General features: G+C 35.3%; 1 protein-coding gene across 14 annotated transcripts in view; it reads right to left on the bottom strand.

The window, feature by feature from the left end:
• Window positions 1–18,959, bottom strand: part of RNF13 (ring finger protein 13) — a 201,251-nt gene that overhangs the window by 57,123 nt on the left and 125,169 nt on the right. For 9 of the 14 annotated variants that reach the window (XR_012014739.1, XM_072792302.1, XM_072792301.1 and 6 more), the window contains 2 exons: window positions 14,034–14,121; window positions 7,079–7,169 (listed from right to left, as the gene is read on the bottom strand). Coding sequence is in view for 13 of the 14 variants with exons in the window: in XM_072792302.1 (XP_072648403.1) it covers window positions 7,079–7,169; window positions 14,034–14,121 (179 nt within the window). In the remaining variant the exon portion in view is untranslated. Of the gene's footprint in view, window positions 1–7,078; window positions 7,170–14,023; window positions 14,122–16,001; window positions 16,139–18,959 lie in introns of those variants that run through there. The other 5 variants (XM_072792309.1, XM_072792307.1, XM_072792308.1 and 2 more) reach the window with 3 other exon arrangements.

An 18,959-nucleotide genomic window follows, 5' to 3' on the forward strand; every position in this document is an offset into this window, starting at 1 on the left:
AGAAAAGTTCTTATGCATAAGAAAAGATGCTCAGTTTGTTCATATAAAGAAAATACTACTAAAATTACAACAAGAAACCATTCCTCACCTATCTAGTAAAAACTAAAACATCTAACATTCTTTGTTGATGAGGTTGTGGGAAAAGAAACATCATATTTTGCTGGCACAACCTTTACAGACAGGAATTTATAATATCTAGCAAAAACACAATACATTTAACCTCTGACCTAGCAATCCCACTTCTAGGAATCCAAAGATATACTAGCAAAAACATGAAAAGACTTCTACATAAGGTTATTCACTACAGCACTATTTATAAGAGTAAAAGAATGTGAACAATTCTAATGTCCATCAACAGAGGATCTGGCTGATTAAACTGTGGCCCATCTACAAAATGGAGTTCTAGGCAGCTGTTAAAAGGAATGAAGGGGACACCTGGTTGGCTCAGTAGTTGAGCATCTGCCTTTGGCTCAGGGAGTGATCCCGGAGTCCTGGGATCAAGTCCTGAATCAGGCTCCCCAAAGGAAGCCTGCTTCTCCCTCTGCCTATGTCTCTGCCTCTCTCTCTCTATGTGTCTCTCATGAATAAATATATAAAATCTTTTAAAAAAAAAAAAAAGGGAATGAAGAATATTTCTACTCCTATGATGTAATCTCCAGGATATACTATTAAGTGGGGGTAGGGGGAAGGATATGGTACAGTCTTTATATATTGAGGGTGAAAGATGAGGGACAAGAGATAGGTATTTGGTTATAATTTTAAAGAATTAAAGAATAAACCAAAAACTTTTTTAAAGTTGGAAGAGCGGACAACTCTTGATCTCAGGTCATGAGTTTGAAATGAAAAAACTTTAAAATTGTTACTTCTTAAAAGGTTAGATGGAACAGAATGGACAGAGCAGATGATACTCAGAAGCTGGACTTCTCTGAATATACATTACATTGTGTTTTGTTGATATTGACTTTAAGTTTCCACCTAATTATAAAAACCACAATGGAGGTAAAAAGCAATCCCTGAAATCTACAAGCAACATGTATCAAATAGACCTGTGTTTCCAGTTGGTAGCATCAGAACACAGAATTATTATTTTTTAAAAGATTTTATTTATTTATTCATGAGAGACACAGAGAGAGAGAGAGGCAGAGACACAGGCAGAGGGAGAAGCAGGCTCCATGCAGGGAGCCCGATGCAGAACTCGATCCCAGGTCTCCAGGATCACGTCCTGGGTTGAAGGCAGTGCTAAACCACTGAGCCACCCAGACTGCCCCACAGAATTATTTTACATGTTTTTAAAACATGCTAATTTGATTTTAGATCCTTATTATGATATACCTGAAGCAAAGAAAAAACCGTTTTTAAAAACACAGTAGTGTTGGGTATTGTTCTGCATCTATTGTGTGTCTACAGTGCAATTAAAAAAGAAAATAATTATTTTGTTGCCTTTGAGCATGAACAAAATAAAAATAAAATACACATGTAAGATCAATGAAGTACAGTAAAAATCCTTTAATACTGAATTTAGGTTGGAAGCAGTAGCATATGCTCATGATTTACTGTATCTTTAAAAATATATTATTCTACCTGAAGGTCTTACCCTGTAAAACAAGAGCCAAAAAATAAAAAACAAAAAGCATATATAGTTCTTAGTTTTATCCACTGAAAAGCCCTAGAAATAGTGATGAGCTAAGGAGCAATGATCACCTCTCAGTCTCTAAATACCATATCCAATTAAAAAGAAACAGAGCTCCTAGAAAAAAATATTGGTTCCATGTAAGGGGGAGGAAAAAGAACAAGATAGGCCTGGAACATCTTGTCATACAGAAAACAAGAAGCAATCAAGAGCTCCAGATTTACATCAAAAGAAATTTGGATTAAACTTGAAGTTTGAGGGCAGCCCCGGTGGCACAGCGGTTCGGCGCCACCTGCAGCCCAGGGTATGATCCTGGAGACCCTGGATCGAATCCCACGTTGGACTCTCTGCATGGAGCCTGCTTTTCCCTCTGCCTGTGTCTCTGCCTCTCATTCTCTCTCTGTGTCTCTATGAATGAATAAATAGAATCTTTAAAAATAAATAAATAAATAAACTTGAAGTTTGAAATGGGAAAATGTGAACAGCAATAAAGATTATAACTGCAATGGGCTGAAGCATATTAAATGAGCTTTAACTCATGAGTTCATTATGATAGGTTGAACATATATACAAATCATCTTTGGAAGATGCTAGTGAATCAAATCATTTTGAAACAGTAAAGTAAGGAAAGGAATTGTTTACCCTAGCTTTTTTTTTTCTTAAAGTTTACTTATTTATTTGAGAGAGAGAAAGAACACAATGCAGAAGTGAGGGGCAGAGGGAGGGAGGGAGAATCCCAAGCAGACTCCCCACTGAGCATGGAACCCAGTGCAGGGCTGGATCCCAGGACCATGAGATTGTGACCACAGCCAAAATCAAGAGGTAGACACTTAATCAGCTGACCCACCCAGATACCTCTCTCTCTTTTTTTTAAAGATTTTATTTGTAAATAATCTCTACACCCAACATGGGGCTCAAACTGACACCCCCAAGATCAAGAGTCATATGCTTCACCAACTAAGCCAGCCAAGCACCACTATCTTAGCTTTCTTAAACAGACTGTGTATCAAAGTAATCAAATAGGTGGAAGTTCTCTTTACAGAAGTATTTTAGCTAAATAATGAAGAAGGAATTATAAAATTAGATTGCAAACCCTAAAGAACTAATAGATTTAGAGAGTTATCATCAATGATTCCTCACATTATAGAGAACCAATACAATGTGTCTCCTGATGGAAATACGTAATACCGTATATGTGAAGCATACTTATACTACCTGTTTCTGGCCTTGTAATCACACTTGAATTAGAACAAACCTCTAGAACTAATTAGCAATTAATAGGAAAAATAAGTAACAAAGAAAAATTCCAGACAATATCCCATGGATGCAATCAGAAAAGTTCAGATAAATTTTACAGAATCCAACTTTTTAAAAAAGTAAGTAACTAGGGGGGAAAAAAAGACACATGGCAAACTTACAGATTAAAAAAAGGGTCATCACATGCCCTGATTTACCTGGGTGAGTTGTGGTTTATGCCTGTTGTCTCTATGTAATTATTAAAAGTAACCCTTTTCGGAAGGGAGAAGAAATGTGTGGGAAATATCAGAAAGGGAGACAGAACATAAAGACTCCTAACTCTGGGAAACGAACTAGGGGTGGTGGGAGGGGAGGAGGGCAGGGGGTTGGGGGTGAATGGGTGACGGGCACTGAGGGGGACACTTGACGGGATGAGCACTGGGTGTTATTCTGTATGTTGGTAAATTGAACACCAATAAAAAATTAATTTATTAAAAATAAAATAAAATAAAATAAAATAAAATAAAATAAAATAAAATAAAATAAAAGTAACCTTTTTCATTCTCAACAGTCATTGCAATGAAAAGTAGCTTAAAAAAAACCCAAAAAACACTTAAGACATAAGAACCATTGCAATGTATGGGCATTATTTGGATTCTGCTTGAAACAAATACTTAAAAAAAAAAAAAGAAGAATTTCAGACAATTGAGAAAATCTGAAAACTAAAATAATGTGTTGATATTAAATTACTGTTTACTTTTTCATAAAATAGTAAAATAATTACATTTTTATGTGTAAAGATGTCTTCTAGTGATATGCTCTGAGATATTTACAGTTGAAATTACAAGATGGCTGGAATTTGCTTCAAAATAATCATGATGTGGGAAATAAAGAGATTGAATAGGGTGGGGTTTGAGAGTAGACAGTCAAAAAAACTGATCATGGGTTGATAATTTTGTTTTTTTTTTTTTTTTTGGGTTGATAATTTTGAAACTGAATGATGAGATTCATTATACTCATCTCTCTACTTTTAAATATGCTTAGAAGTTTCCATAATAAAAAGTAGAATAAATAATTATTGGCTAGAATGTTAGAGAAAGGGGAAATCTAGAACTATTGGTGGGAATGTTAACTGGCACAACCACTTTGGAAAATACCACGGAGGTTCTTTTAAAAATTAAATTTAATTTAACTATTTAAAATTAAATTTAAAAATTTTTTAAATTTAAAAAAATTAAATTAAAAATAGAAATGCCATATGATCCAGTGATGCCACTACTTGATATTTACCTGAAGAAAACAAAAGCATTAATTAAAAAAGAAACATGCACCCCTAAGTTTATTGCAGCATTATTTATAACAAGCAAGATACAGAAGCAACCCTAAGTAACCATCAATAGACAAATGGATAAAAAATATGTGGTGTGTATGTGTACAAACACAGAAACACACACAAACATACACACACAATGGAATATTATGCAGCCATTAAAAAGAATGAAATCTTGCCACATGATAACATGGATGGACCTAGAGGATAGTATGCTAATTGAGTAAGTAGACTGAGAGACAAATATCAAAAGATTTCACTTTGGGGTGTCTGGGTGGTTCAGTCAGTAAAGCATCTGCCTTCAGCTCAGGTCATGATCCCAGTGTCCTGTGATCGAGCCCCACGTCAGGCTCCCTGCTCAGCGGAAAGCCTGCTTCTCTCTCTCCCTCTGCTGTTCCCTCTGCTTGTGCTCACAGTCTCTCTCTCTCTGACACATAAATAAAATCTTTTAAAAAGAAAATTTCACTTATATGTGGAATCTAAAAAACAAAACAAACAAAACACAAATTCTTAAATACAGAGAACTGGTGGTTGCCAGAGGAGATGTGTGGATGGTGATGAGTGAAATAGGTGAAGGGGCTTAAATAGATGACAAACTTCCAGGTATAAAATGAGTTGCAGAGATTAAAAAAAAAAAAAAAAGGTACAGCATAGAGAATATAGTCAATAACACTGCAAAGTCACAAATGGGGATTATATGTATGGTGAACACTGAGTTATACATAGAATTATCAAATCATATGCTGTATATGCTGTATACCTGAAACTAATATAACATTGTAGGTTAAGTAGGGGGGCAGAGGGGCAGAGGGAGAGGGAGAAGACTTGATCCCAGGACCCTGGGATCACTCCCTGAGCCAAAGGCAGATGCTTAACCAACTGAGCTATCCAGGCCCCACAAATAAATAAAATCTTAAAATAATAATAATAATAATATTTTTTAAGTAGTATAAGTTTATGGGTTGGTGGGTAGATAGTTAGGAAGGCAGGCATGCAAACAGGCAGACAGACACAAAGGCCAGCTGACAGACGGATGAGGCAAATGTCTATGTTCATGTTTACAGTCCCTTATGCACAATTCTGAAAAACTAAAAAGCTTTAAAAAATAATGTTGGCAATTCATCTGATAGTAAACCTGAACTGAACTGACATGATAAAATATTCATGCATTCATTGCAGATATAGATATATGTAATTTGTTTGATTCAGGGATGCTGCCTCAAACTATATTTGGAATCACACCTAACTTCTAAAAATCCAAAAATTTTTAAATTCCATAATACATCTACCCCACAAATTAAGATAAGAAGTTCTATGGACTTAGGTCTAAATATTAAGTAAATAAAGCAAGCTATAAAACTACTATATATTGCATGGTTCTCTTTAGTGAGCACATCATCAACTAATATGAGTATTCAAAAATGGGGAAAAATGACAAGCTTTTATAAAAGTAACTGTTAGAGAAGAGCATCATAAAGACTTTCATTTTAATGCTTTATATTTCTGAATTTTTCCATATTCTACCAGCATGTATTACTTTTTAATTTAAAAAGTCAAGATTTTATAATTAAAACAAAAAGAAACATTCTTTATAACACATATTAAAATACACAGAATTTTTCTAAATGAGGTAACAATATGGAGGTAACCATATAAGTTCATCCCTCTAGTAACCAAACAAGCATGGCTGACAAAATAGCATCTCACATAACTATTTCTAATAGCACATCCAAAATTACATTTCCAAACTTAAAAAAGACATTCTGAGCACATAATATGTGAACAATATTTTAAATATTAAAACTGTGTAGGGAAAATGACAAAACAGTTAAATAGAAAACCTTTACCTCTTCTTCTTACGCATTTTCAAACTCAAATGTTCATGGATTTTCCCTCCCAAAATAATTAAAATTGGATTTCACTGTGCCAGTTTCCTTTTTTGGAAAATGTAGATGCTAAGAGATAAAAATAACTTCTAGAGAGTTGTAAAAATTAAATGGTAACAAAAGTAAAAGTCTTGCTGTCTTGCTGTCGTACTGGCACTTGCCAAATACTAAATAAACATTATTGCTTTTATTACTAATATTGTTATTGTTCCTATTAGTCACAAGCCTGCTCCTGCCCACTATCTGCTCCATGGAAGAAGTTCTGAAGTGTTCATTGCAGTGTTTTCTATATAACATGAAACAGCTAGGCCCCAGTTTCCATCTATGTTAACCTGGTAATGAAATTTGGGGGGGAAATTCCATTTAGAAGTTTTTATTCTAAATGAAACTTTTTAAACTTGAAAACAAACTTTTTGTCTTTGTAAAATTAAGTCAATAACACAATGTTTTGGATTGCGTTTATAAAATATCTTTTTAATAAATGTCTTAATGAAAAGTGTCATAAATGTAAATCACATTGTTACTAAATATCAGTGGTTTTATTAATCTATAAAAGTGAAAGTTTGGGTTTTTTTTTTAATTTTATATATTTATTTGAGAGCAAGAGTACGTGAGCACAAGCAGAGGTAGGAAGACAGGGAGAGTGAGAAGCAAGCTAAATCCTAGAACCCTGGGATCATAATTTCAGCCAAAGGCAGACACTTAACCCACTAAGCCACCAAAGTGCTCTGAAATTCTGGTATCTCTTTAGCAACATGAGGGCCTTAGGCTCTCTAGTATATTTTCAATTGTAATCATGCACAGAAGAAATATTACAACAAAGTCTCACAATCATAATGACTTAAGAGAGAATTTAGCACAATAGAGTTCATTTTAAAACATAACTTTGAAAAAAATAAATAAAATAAAACAACTTTGGTTAAAACTAATAAAATTCTAACCTATTATAAAGAAGAATATTAAGCTACCTCATTATTTTTTATATCCATTACTTACCCTTTTTCATATGTAAATTCATCTTTCAGGGAATTAGCTGATGATTCCCCAATAAAGACAGATGGAATGTCAATTTTCTTTAGCACATCAACTGTATAAAAGAATAATAAAATTACTCTTATAATTCCATACTTAGTGTACAATTAACTTTAGTCTCTTCATAATAGAGCGGATGTAATCAACAATTACAATCAGTTCAAATTGGTTGATTTTCCTGATTGTAGATCTATACCATCATCAATCACAGTACTTGAGAAATACTTTCACATTTACAATAACAAAAGCTAACATTTTGCATACATACATTACCATACTATCTCAATAGTCCTATGAAGATTGAGATATATTAATATTTCCTTTTGATTTATTCCTCTGTGGACATAATTAACTCTTAGAAAAGGAAGAGGAAGAAATTTTAAGTTTTCTTTCCACACATAGCTTAAATGCAAAAGTGAATAAAGCTTTTTTTTTTTTTTTTTACATACCCATTCCCAGGAGACGTATAAGCCAAAGAATGTAAGAAAAGATCACTTTACAGAAGTCTCAAAAATGACACCATAGATGTATGGCTTTCCAGAGTGAAGGGCTGACAGAAGTTGAGAAAGGGCATAGAATAGGAAAGCCGAGTAAATTTCTACTTCCTCCTAAGCCTGGAGTTCATGGTAAAGCTTTGTTTGGTTTGGTGTCTCAAGAAATCGGACTCTTATTCCCATATCACAAAACCAAAATCAAATGCCAACAAAAGAAAAGTTTGTAAAAATTACCTATTACTCAGGAAGATCCTCTTAAATTTATAATAGAAGAAGTAGCCTTATTATTTTTAGCTGTGAGTTAATTTAACAAATTTGGCTTTAGAAAAAAAATCTATTGTTTTCATTACATTTTTTACAATAAGCTCTACATTTTCTTAAAAAACACAAATTTGTTATTTATTTTAAAAGGGGGAGGATACAAGAAGAAAACCAACCATAATCCTTCCCACCCAAAGACAACGGTTTTATGTGAAGTAATACAGTTCTACGAGTTTCAACAAATACATATAGTTATGTAACCACACCACAATCAAGATAATGTTCCATCACCCTGAAAATTCCCTGTATCCCCCCTTATTTTCAACCTCTCCCCTCCAACCTAAGCAACTACAGATGTCTTTTCTTTAATCCTTATAAAACCAAGTTTTAAAGTTCTAAAATCTTGGGACCTCTGGGTGGGTCAGCGGTTGGGCATCTGTCTTAGGCTCAGGGCGTGATCCTGGAGTCCTGGCATCGGGTCCCACATCAGGATCCCTCTGCCTCTCTCTCTTTCTCTATCTCACATGAATAAATCTTTAAATTTAAAATCTTTAAAATTTAATTTAAAATCTTTAAAAAAAAAAGTTCTAAAATCTTGGTATCCTTGGTAGAGTACATTTTTTTCACTTCTAGATTGTTTTGTTTTATGCAAATATAATCACTCATTCAGCTCATTCTCTCCCTTGCTCCCTCTCTTCCTACTTGCCCCCTTTCATATACACACACCCTATGTAAGCCCCAGGAGGGCAGAAACCAAAATGTTTAGTAAAGGAATATTTAATCACTATTTTTATATCAGTGGGATCAATACAACTTTTATTTTTTTATATCAATGCAACCATGCAATAATGGAAAAAAGTATAAGCTTTTTCCATTCAGTGATACATCTCAGCTATTCTGTCAATAATTATTGGAAGTAACATCACTTCTTTGAGTTATGATATCTAAAGCACTGAAAAAATGCTCCTCACTTTAGTCGGAAGAAGGGGAGAAAAGTTGCACGCAAATATGAATAGCCAGCTTGGAGACTTTGCAATACTATTTATCTACTAAAAACAAAACCAAACATATTCTAGTTCTCAAAACACTTTAAAAAACACTAAATTTTAATTCTAATCCACAAAGCAACTGAAGTACACACTGCCAATAGTACTGTCATGATATCATAGACAAATTATAATTTAAATGGCCAGGTTCATATATCCAATTGCCTGTTCAATATCTCCATTTGATTGTCTAATAGATATTTTTTATTGGAGTTCAATTTGCCAACATATAGCATAACACCCAGTGCTCATCCTGCCAAGTGCCCCCCTCAGTGCCCACCACCCAGTCACTCCAACCCCCCCCACCTCCCTTTCCACTACCCCTTGTTCGTTTCCCAGAGTTAGATATCTCTCATGTTTTGTCACCCTCACTGATATTTTCACTCATTTTGTCTAATAGACATTTTAAACAATGTTTTTCAAAAGGAACTCTCATTATATCTTTCCTCTCAGTCAGCTCTACTCCTTGTCTTTCTCCTTTCTGTAAACAGCAGTCTGTATTCACCTAGTTTCTCAGGCTGTACATCTTGGAATCATTCTTGACTCCTCCCTTTTCTTATTTCTTCTATCAAATCCTATCAATTTCAAAATACAGCCATCATTCTATCGCTTCTCATCACAGTCACTGCTAATACTCCAGATCACCATCACCTCTGGCCTGACTGTTGCAGCAATGTTCTGACTTGTCTTTTTGTTGGCACTCGGGCACACTTTTCACCTTCATTCTGTTCTCCAAAGAATAGCCAAAGTGATTTTTGAAAATAAAAGATCACCTCACATTTCTGTTTAAAAAGCTACACATAACAAATTCCAGAGTCCTATAAATACCCAACATGATCTTGCCACTGGCCCCTTATCTAACACCTCATGCCCTGCCATTCTCTTTGCCTTGCTCACTATACTCTAGCCACAGTGCCTTTCTGTCACACCTGGAAAACACCAAATATGCTTTATCTTTGAACCTTTGCATTCGCTTGCTGTTCCTTTTCCTTGGAACACTGCTTCAGAAATCTGCATGGGTCAGTTTCTCACTATAGACCTATGTTCCAATGTCAAAGCCTCATGGAAGCCCTCTCTGACCACCCTATCTAAAATGGCCCCCCTCCTCCCATCCCTGCTGCTCTATATTCCTCAGCCTGAACTGGTTTTCTTTATAGCACTTATCACTACTTGACATATAGCATATCTTGTTGATTATGTGTTCATTTCCTCTCTCCCACCCTAGAATGTAATAACAGCAGTAATAATAACTGGATTGCCATTAAATGATTATTATTGCTATTATATACTATAATATATAATAAATACATGATAATATAGCTATTAGATAATAGCTACATAAACGCTAAGAACAGGCAGTCTTCTAAATGCTTTATATGTCTGAATTTATTCAATCCTCAGCAACCAGGGATGTCTGGGTGGCTCAGTGGTTGAGCATCTGCCTTTGGCTCAGGTCAAGAACCCAGGGTCCTGGGATCGAGTCCCACATCAGGCTCCCCACAGGGAGCCTGCTTCTCTCTCTGCCTATGTCTCTGTCTCTCTCTGTGTCTCTCATGAATACGTAAATAAAATCTTAAAAAAAAAAACAACTCAACACCCAATGAGTTAAGTACTATTATAATTCCCATCTTACAGATTAGAAAAGAGGCCTACAGAGATGTAAAGTAAGATACCCAAAATCACACAGCTAGCAGGTGATCCAGCTGTGATTCAAACCCTAGCAGGCAGTACCCAGAAGCCACTGGGTAGCTGTTAGCTACTGCATTCTACTACTTTCCTGAAAGACACTAGGGCAGAGCCTTAAACTGTATCATTCCCTGCTACAATCATGGTGCCTAAAACAGTACCTGAGAAAGAGTAGGCTGTCAACAAGTATTTGTTGAAGGAAGACAGAAAGGAAAAAAGAAGAAACAACCCAAGACATAATGATAACTCACCCTGGTTATAACAATTAGGAATGTGCACAGCCTAGCCTCAAACCTAAGGCCTCCTGATCTGAGCTCTTGCCCCTCTGCCATGGCATGGATTTTCTCATACACCTGCTCTCATGAGATCTTCAATAATCTTGTCAGGTCAAATAAAAATTAAAATTATTCACACCTTTACAGATGAAGGACTTATAAGGTTAGGTAACTTTACCAAAGGCACAGGCTAGTTCATATATTAACTAACCCAGAAGAATAAACCCACATTTCCTGCTTCTGAAATTGATGTTTTCCCCATCACATTCAGCTTACTCCTGAAGAAGACAAATGTTACTGGGTCACTGAGATAACCTACCCTATGTCCTCGCTGAAATAAAAACAAATTCCTTGTGTAAAATGTTGGCAGCAAGGGGCTTTTAAAACTTCCTTTTGTTTCCAGATACTAGAATGTCTACTCCTAGGAGAACATGTGCAATATTCTTTGCTGTAGACTAAGCCTTAAAAAGGGGGAGAAATACATGCCTCTTTTAATGAATCCATGTTTTCCATTCCTCTACCAAGTAACAGCAAAGACAAAAATGGTAAAGATCTTTACAACATTTGTTTTTCAATATACGAAATGTCCAAAACACACATATAGAAGGATGGAGCAAATTATCACAGAAATAATACAAGCAATAAAGGCAAGATCCAAAATTCTGAGCGGTCTTTGAAATTTAATAGCTCAGTTGGAACATTTCCATGGCAACAGCAGGATTACATGGTTACATGCTACTTTTATCATTTAGCACATTTTCCTTAGGAACTGACATGATTATCACAAAAAGGTTTTATGGTATTACAAAGACAAAAAAAAAAGGTGTTAGAGGGAACAGGCACTTCTTCCTTGCAAAAATTTTATTGAAAACATGTAAAAAAAAGAGCAAATAGTTTTCGAATATGAATGCTTAACTTGAAATGCCTGAGCAGGTCTTGAAGATTGCTAAACACTGGGCTCAGGCCTTCAACAAAATATACAAAGAATAAGTACTTGCTCAAAGTTATACAGCTGATACAGTGGGCACTTCAATTTAAACTCACAACTCTTTATTGAGTATTTATGCTTTCCATTTTGCTAGGAATATATATAGGTAACAAAAGCAACTGACCTGTTTTTTTTTTTTTTTTAAGAGAGATAGTTAAAGGAGAAGAAAAGTGTCAAATCTGCAGTACCCACAGAACTAATTTATTTAGCAAGTAAAGTACCTTCATCAATTTCTCTAATTCCCACCAGTGATTATTAAACTGTTTGTGAAATGCTAGAACATCCTAAGGGTACCTCATGAATTATAATGAATTAATCAGCTAGACTATTTAATAATTTTAAATTTATATAGAAATTAACAAACTTATTACCTAGTTTTACTTTTTATAAATTAAAATATTGCCTCAGATTATATTAGTGGTAAGAAGAAAAGGGTTCTACTCAAATAGTAACAATAAATACGGTCTTAAGCTATAAAAAAAATTTAGTCAAGGACTCCAAAATCTTTCCTACTGAGGATTTAATTATTTAAAGTCTTAAATATATTCCAATGTAGGCTATCAGTCCATAGCTTTATGTCTGCTCTTTGCTCTAAGCTCTTTCTTGCATATGAGACTCAATGGCACTTAGTAGCCAGAGGTATTATGGTTATGTACTAGAAGAAAAACAAAAATAAAATACTTAATCATGAACGTTGGCAACATGTTTTGGGTTCTGAAACCAATTTTCAATTGGTATGTGGAGGATCTCCCCCATACCATGGACAACTCAACTCAATTCTGACATTACCTACTTGGAGATAGCATCAGATTCCACATGTTAAAGGTTTAGTCTCACAAGACTGCCCCCAACTCTTCGGATACCAGTTCTAAGTCCAGGTTATCACCTGTGCTTTTGATCCAATGGCTATAGGTTAGAGATTTCATTGCACCCCTTCCTTGGGCTCAATTAAATGCTAGAGGGGCTCAAAGAACTTAGAGAATCTACTTACCAGATTATCAGTCTGTTATGAAAGACTGTAACTCAGGAACAGCCAGATGGAAGAGATACATAGGGCAAGGTATGTGAGAAGGGTCTTGGAGTTTCTGTGCCCTCTCCAGGCATGGAACTCTGAACCCTGTCCTTTTGGGTTTCTATGGAAGCTCCATTACACGTACAAATGATCAAACAATCGGCTACTAGAGATCTATTCAACCTGGAGTCCTCAGCCTCTCCCAGAGATCCGGGGTGGGAGGGTGAGGGGGGGACTGAAAGCTCCAACCCTCTCATCATATGGTTGATAATCTGGGTAATCAGCCCTCATTCTTAGGTGGGGTCCAAAAGCCACATCATTAACATAACAAAAGAGACTTTTATCATTCTCACCAAACTAAGTGAAAGTGTACAGCTTAAAAATTACTGGTTAACGCCAGTTATTTGGTTAGAATTGGCTCATTATCCCTACAAGCTAATATTTAGTAGAGAATAAGGGAAAACCTTCCCATTTTGAATGAAAAGCTACAGGTATGTCAATGTATGTTAAGAAGCTAATAACCAACTGGTGTAAGAAAGCACAAATACGTGGCTTTGAAATTCTATAAGAATATATAGTAGCTACTTAGTATAGGACACATATCCTAACATTTAATATTGTAAATCTCTAAATCACAAGAATTCTTTTTTTTTTAAGATTTTATTTATTTATTCATGAGAGACACATATATATAGAGAGAGAGGCAGAGACACAGGTAGAGGGAGAAGCAGGCTCCGTGTAGGGAACCTGACGTGGGACTCTGATCCTGGGTCTCTAGGATCAGGTCCTGGGCTGAAGGTGGAGCTAAACCGTTGAGCCACCGGGGATGCCCCTCACAAGAATTCTTATATGGGATCCTTAACTCAGGATGTTTATCTCTATTCAAAGCTTTGGTTTTCCTTTGTTTTTTGCAAAATTATCAACACATCTTCTAAAATGAAACACAAAGGTAAAAGAAAACAAAACAATTAACTGTTCAGAAAAGAACAAACTCCACTTCAGTATGAGTAAAATTGTCCCAAGAGGGTTGAGCTACCTTTCTGATAGAAAATAAATTTTGTTTTTAAACAGAAAATTAGAGGGGAAAATATCTTGTTAAGTTTTAGTTCCAAAAGATCTGTCAAACAGGAGAGAAGAAAAGTGATACCTGTACTTACTGTCGTTGGATCCCATGCTAATGAGGTCATCAGAGTCAACATTGTGAACTATGGCTGCTTTGTATCCTGCTCTTTGTGCATTTAAAACCTGCAGGTCAGAAAACAATCACAATATGAGGGAGAGAATGTTTTGTAATGGCATCCCTCAACTTCAACATAAATCAGCATGTCTATATACCATGTGTCTAGGTCTAGATTATGTATATATGTAAGACTGGATCTCAAGTATGTTCTTGAAACATGACATGTTTTACAACTGATTATCAATGACTTTGGATATCTTCTTGATTTCATTCATGGCACGAAGTAAATGAGAAGCAAATAAAGGACAGAGATACAAGCTAAAATACTAAAAGGACCCAAAACAATAGACCTATCTAGCTCTAACAGGTAGAGACATGCTAAGATCAGGTTCAAGAGTCATCAGCCCTTGGACATTCAAATCTACCTCTGCTGCTTATTAGTAGGATAAACGTGGACAAATTATTTTTATTCATGTAGATTAATCAGAATAATTTTATCCTATCCCTGAAAAAAAAAACAATCTGTAGGAGGTAAGAGTGCCTCAAGGAATTAATATTTTGTTCCTCTTTAGAGCCTCTTATACCACCTATGGAAGAGTCTCATGGAGTAGGCACTCACTAAATATTACTCATTCAAGAGTAAATGTATAAAATATATGCTCAAATTAATAGCCCACATTATAACATTACTAACACATGAGAGAAAATTAGGCTGAGATTTTTTTAAAAAACTAATTAAAATAGCATAAGTAGTTCACCAACACAGAACCTACTGCTCTAATGTTAAGAACATGGAGAGAAAATTAACCAGCCAACAAAACTGTTACAAGGAATGTTGGGCAGTCCTGCAAGAAAATGTCAATAACCAAAGAAAGTAAGTTTACTATTTTTTTTGTTAATGTGTGCATTTTTTAAGTATTTAGCTAAAATTGAGACAATGCTAGCTCCAAAACTTCTTCCACATAGATAATTTCTGCTTTTTCAATGGGAGGGGAAAAAATATCCTTAAAGGGAGGATAGGATATTACAGCTTCTAAATCTTATTTCTCACTCATTGCTTATATATTAATCTGTTGTTTATTCATTCTATTACCATAGCAGAAGAGAATCTAGTTAACTTTTAGTTACACAAAAGTATACTTGGTTGGGGGTGCTTGGGTGGCTCAGTCAGTTAAACAGCTGCCTTTCACTCAGGTCATGATCCCAGGGTCCTAGGGCTGAGTCCCAGGTCAGGCTGCCCGCAGAGTGGGGAGTCAGCTTCTCCCTCTGCCTCTGCCCCCACCCACTCTCTCTCTCTCAAATAAATTAGTTAAATCTTAAAGAAAAAAAAAAAAAGATACTTGGTTGGGGTTGCAATTAGTTTTTTTGATTCTTTAGTGACCATTTTAACAGTTCCCAAAGAGCTAACCCAGTAACTAAGGAGAAATATTTCTTTCAGACATTCAAAAAACATGTGTTCCCAGAGATACAATTTAAGAAAAGCAAAGTTTGTGACACCTGGGTGGCTCAGTGGTTGAGCGTCTGCCTTAGCTCAGGGCCTCTGGCTCAGGGCGTGATCCCAGGGTCCTGGGATCAAGTCCCTCATCAGGCTCCCTGTAGGGAGCCTGCTTCTCCCTCTATGTCTCTGCCTCTCTCTCTCTCTCTGTCTCTCATGAATAAATAAATAAATCTTTAAAAAAATACAAAGTTTATATCAAAAGCTGTTCTCTTCTAGCAAAAAAAAAAAAAAAAAAGGAAGTTTTAGCTTTCTTTTTAGAGCCAATTAATGCACAGTCATCAAAATCACATGATTTAACTTGTTTCCCTGCAAAATATATATTTGTAGTGAAGATACAACATTACAACATGATAGGACACACATAAAGGTGGTCTCAGGAACCATGATAAAGAGTTAAAAAAAAAAAGTTCAATCTAATTAGTATTTGAATTTACATAATAAAATTACATAAGGTACTGTGTGGCACAGCGCAGAAATAAAAGGTGAATCAGAAACAATCATTATCTTCAAGGAGATCTCAATACTCATGGATATCCAAACAGGTCAGGTACTTTCTTGCCTCTATTTGCTGATGCTATTATCTCTGCTTGGAATAGGCTTTGTCTTCTGAATGCCCATTGGGCCTTCAAATTCCATTATCTCCATGAAGTCTGCCCCATTCCATGCCCTATTGCATGTTTTTTTCAAGCACTGGCATAACTGCTCCCTGCTTATAGTATTTATATCAACTTGTTTTCATTTTCTTAAAGATCTTATATAGTGCCTTATATTATACTATATATACATGTACTATCCTATTTCAAAAAACCTTTTATGGGATCATTAAATCTCCCGCAGTTGTCTATGTGTGAGCTTTTCTGGTAAGAAGGGATGAAGCCATCATAGATTTTATATAAGGCTTTCTGAACCCCCAATTATTAAGAATGGCCAATATAAATTATTGGATTTACAACAATCTACATGTGTAACTAAATCTAGCCATTAGATTTTTTTAAAAAAGATTTTATTCATTTATTCGAGAGAGAGAGAGAGAGAGAGGCACAGGCAGAGGGAGAAGCAGGCTCCATGCAAAGAGTCGGATGTGGGACTTGATCCCGGGACTCCAGGATCAAGCCCTGGGCCAAAAGCAGGCGCCAAACTGCTGACCCACCCAGGGGTCCCCTAGCCATTAGATTCTTAAAACTATATGGAGCAACTGAGGAGAAATGTTTCTTTCACACCTCCAAAATGCAATTGTCTCCATAAATACAATATAATATTATATCAATATTGAAAGCTGTTCTCTGCTAACAAAATAATAAAATTCCTAAAGTAGAAAACCACTAAAATAGGCAGGAATTTTGAACGTACAAGTGTGAATTCAAAAAAATAGAAACATGTTTTTAAAAATTTTACAAGAAGTCTTCCCTGAGGCTTTTGTTGTTGTTTTTATTGATCTTGAACATAAAGTATTAAAATTAAATCAAGAAACACATTAACATATGGGCCAACAGACTTACAAATACAAACAAGGAAACTATATCCATGTTTATGAACTACAAAATTCGTGCGTCAAATTAAATTACATTTTTAACTAAGCAGCAGCTGGTATTTTTAAGAACATGAGGCAGAAATAAAACTAAATCATTTAGTAAACATGTGCAATGTTTCACATTCATAAAATGCAACCTCAAACACATGGTGTCAGATGGAGGCAAAGAACTCAAAGATTCATGAATAAAAAGCATGCTCTGTGAGCAAATCTAAATTCCAAAAGAGACATCAAAACTGAAAATTTCAGGAAAAAGCCTTACGAATTGTATTGTCAATCTGCCTTTTTAAGGAGACTGATCAAAGCTATTAGCTCAAATTGTGGTAAATGCTCTAAATATTTTACATCTCATCAACAAATTAGCTGCAACTACATTATGTAGACCAAGCGGTACCTATCCAAGAGTTCTGAAGAAATATGGGATTGAGGGCTTCTTTTAATACGTAGCCAGTATGTCAGAAGATTTAGACTGCTAATGAAAAACCTTTCAGTAAGATAGGTTCTAAAAGGAATCCTAGAAATGACACAATAGTTCATCTTATTTCCAGACTGGGCAAATTGGTAATACTGACACTAATTTTAAAAAAGCCTTGTGAGAAGAACTGATTGAGCTATCAAGATCCTACGTAGAGATCTTTTATGGGACACGAAGGCATGAGAAGTTGGGGGGAAACTGTTGATAGAATACATGTAACAAGGCTCCAGACCAAAAACTATAAAGAATAAAAGAAGCTTCTATATGCTAGTACTTTACATATATTATTCCTAATACCTAACATGCCTGGACAAAGTAGGTATTCTTTTCTATATTTTAGAAATGAGGAAAAATGGGTAAACATAAGTGCCCTACAATCACATTTAGGCAGAGTTGACATTTGAACATAATCTCTCTCTCTCCAAAATAAATAAAGAGATTAGATAGGGAAGCATGGGGCTTCCCAATGATGAGGAGGAAAACCAAAATGATTAGTCTTACTTAACATTTTACAAACTTGTGGGAAGAGGAACAGAACTGAGAAATCATCAAGACTTAGACAACATGATATTAAATCTTCTGGGTCATATGAAACCTATGTACAAAACAGTTTAAACCAAGAAGAAAAGTGCTAAAATATTGACACAGAGTTTATGGAAACTCAGAGGGGAAATACTTAGTGGGCTGAAATGTCTATCACAGATTTTATGGGACCTGAATTACCCTTTAACTAAAATGAGAGGAAATTTGAGCAAACAATAGAAGAGTTGGGAGAAATTTTTCACATGGTAGGAAAGAGAAAGAACAAAAGGTGGGACCTAGCAAGGGTCTATAAAAATGGAGTTTAAAGTATAAATTCTTGGAACATGATTACCTGTATTCAAATTCTGACTGTGTTATATACAAGTTGTATAAACTTAGGCAAGTTAAGTTCACTTCTGTAAAATGAGCCTGATAATATAACCAACTTAAAGAGTTATTCTGAGGATTATATGATTTAATATATGTAAAACACTTAAAATAGTGGATAGGCCTGGCACATATTAAATAAATGCTAGTCTTGATTATTGTCATTGCTATTGATTTTTCTTGTTGCTCTTGGAGAATCAGAGGTGAGAAGAAAGAAAGCAATGGGCCAAACTGTGCAGGACCTTGAAGATCATTCTGAAAAACAGATATGGGGTCTACTTTGTCAGGGTTCACAGAAGGCAAATGAATAAGGCGCTGACATGGCTGAGGCCCTGTTCACTTGAACAACAGTGAACAGGCAAGCTCAAAATCAGGATTATTTCAGACAGACAGGTAACATTCCATGAACACCATACACATCTCCTACAGATGCCCCATGTTTCTAAGAACATTTACCTTCAAGTGATAGGCAAAAGATGTTTCATTCAAA

This window comes from Canis lupus, chromosome 22 (assembly GCF_048164855.1).
Source record: "Canis lupus baileyi chromosome 22, mCanLup2.hap1, whole genome shotgun sequence".
Lineage (NCBI taxonomy): Eukaryota > Metazoa > Chordata > Mammalia > Carnivora > Canidae > Canis > Canis lupus.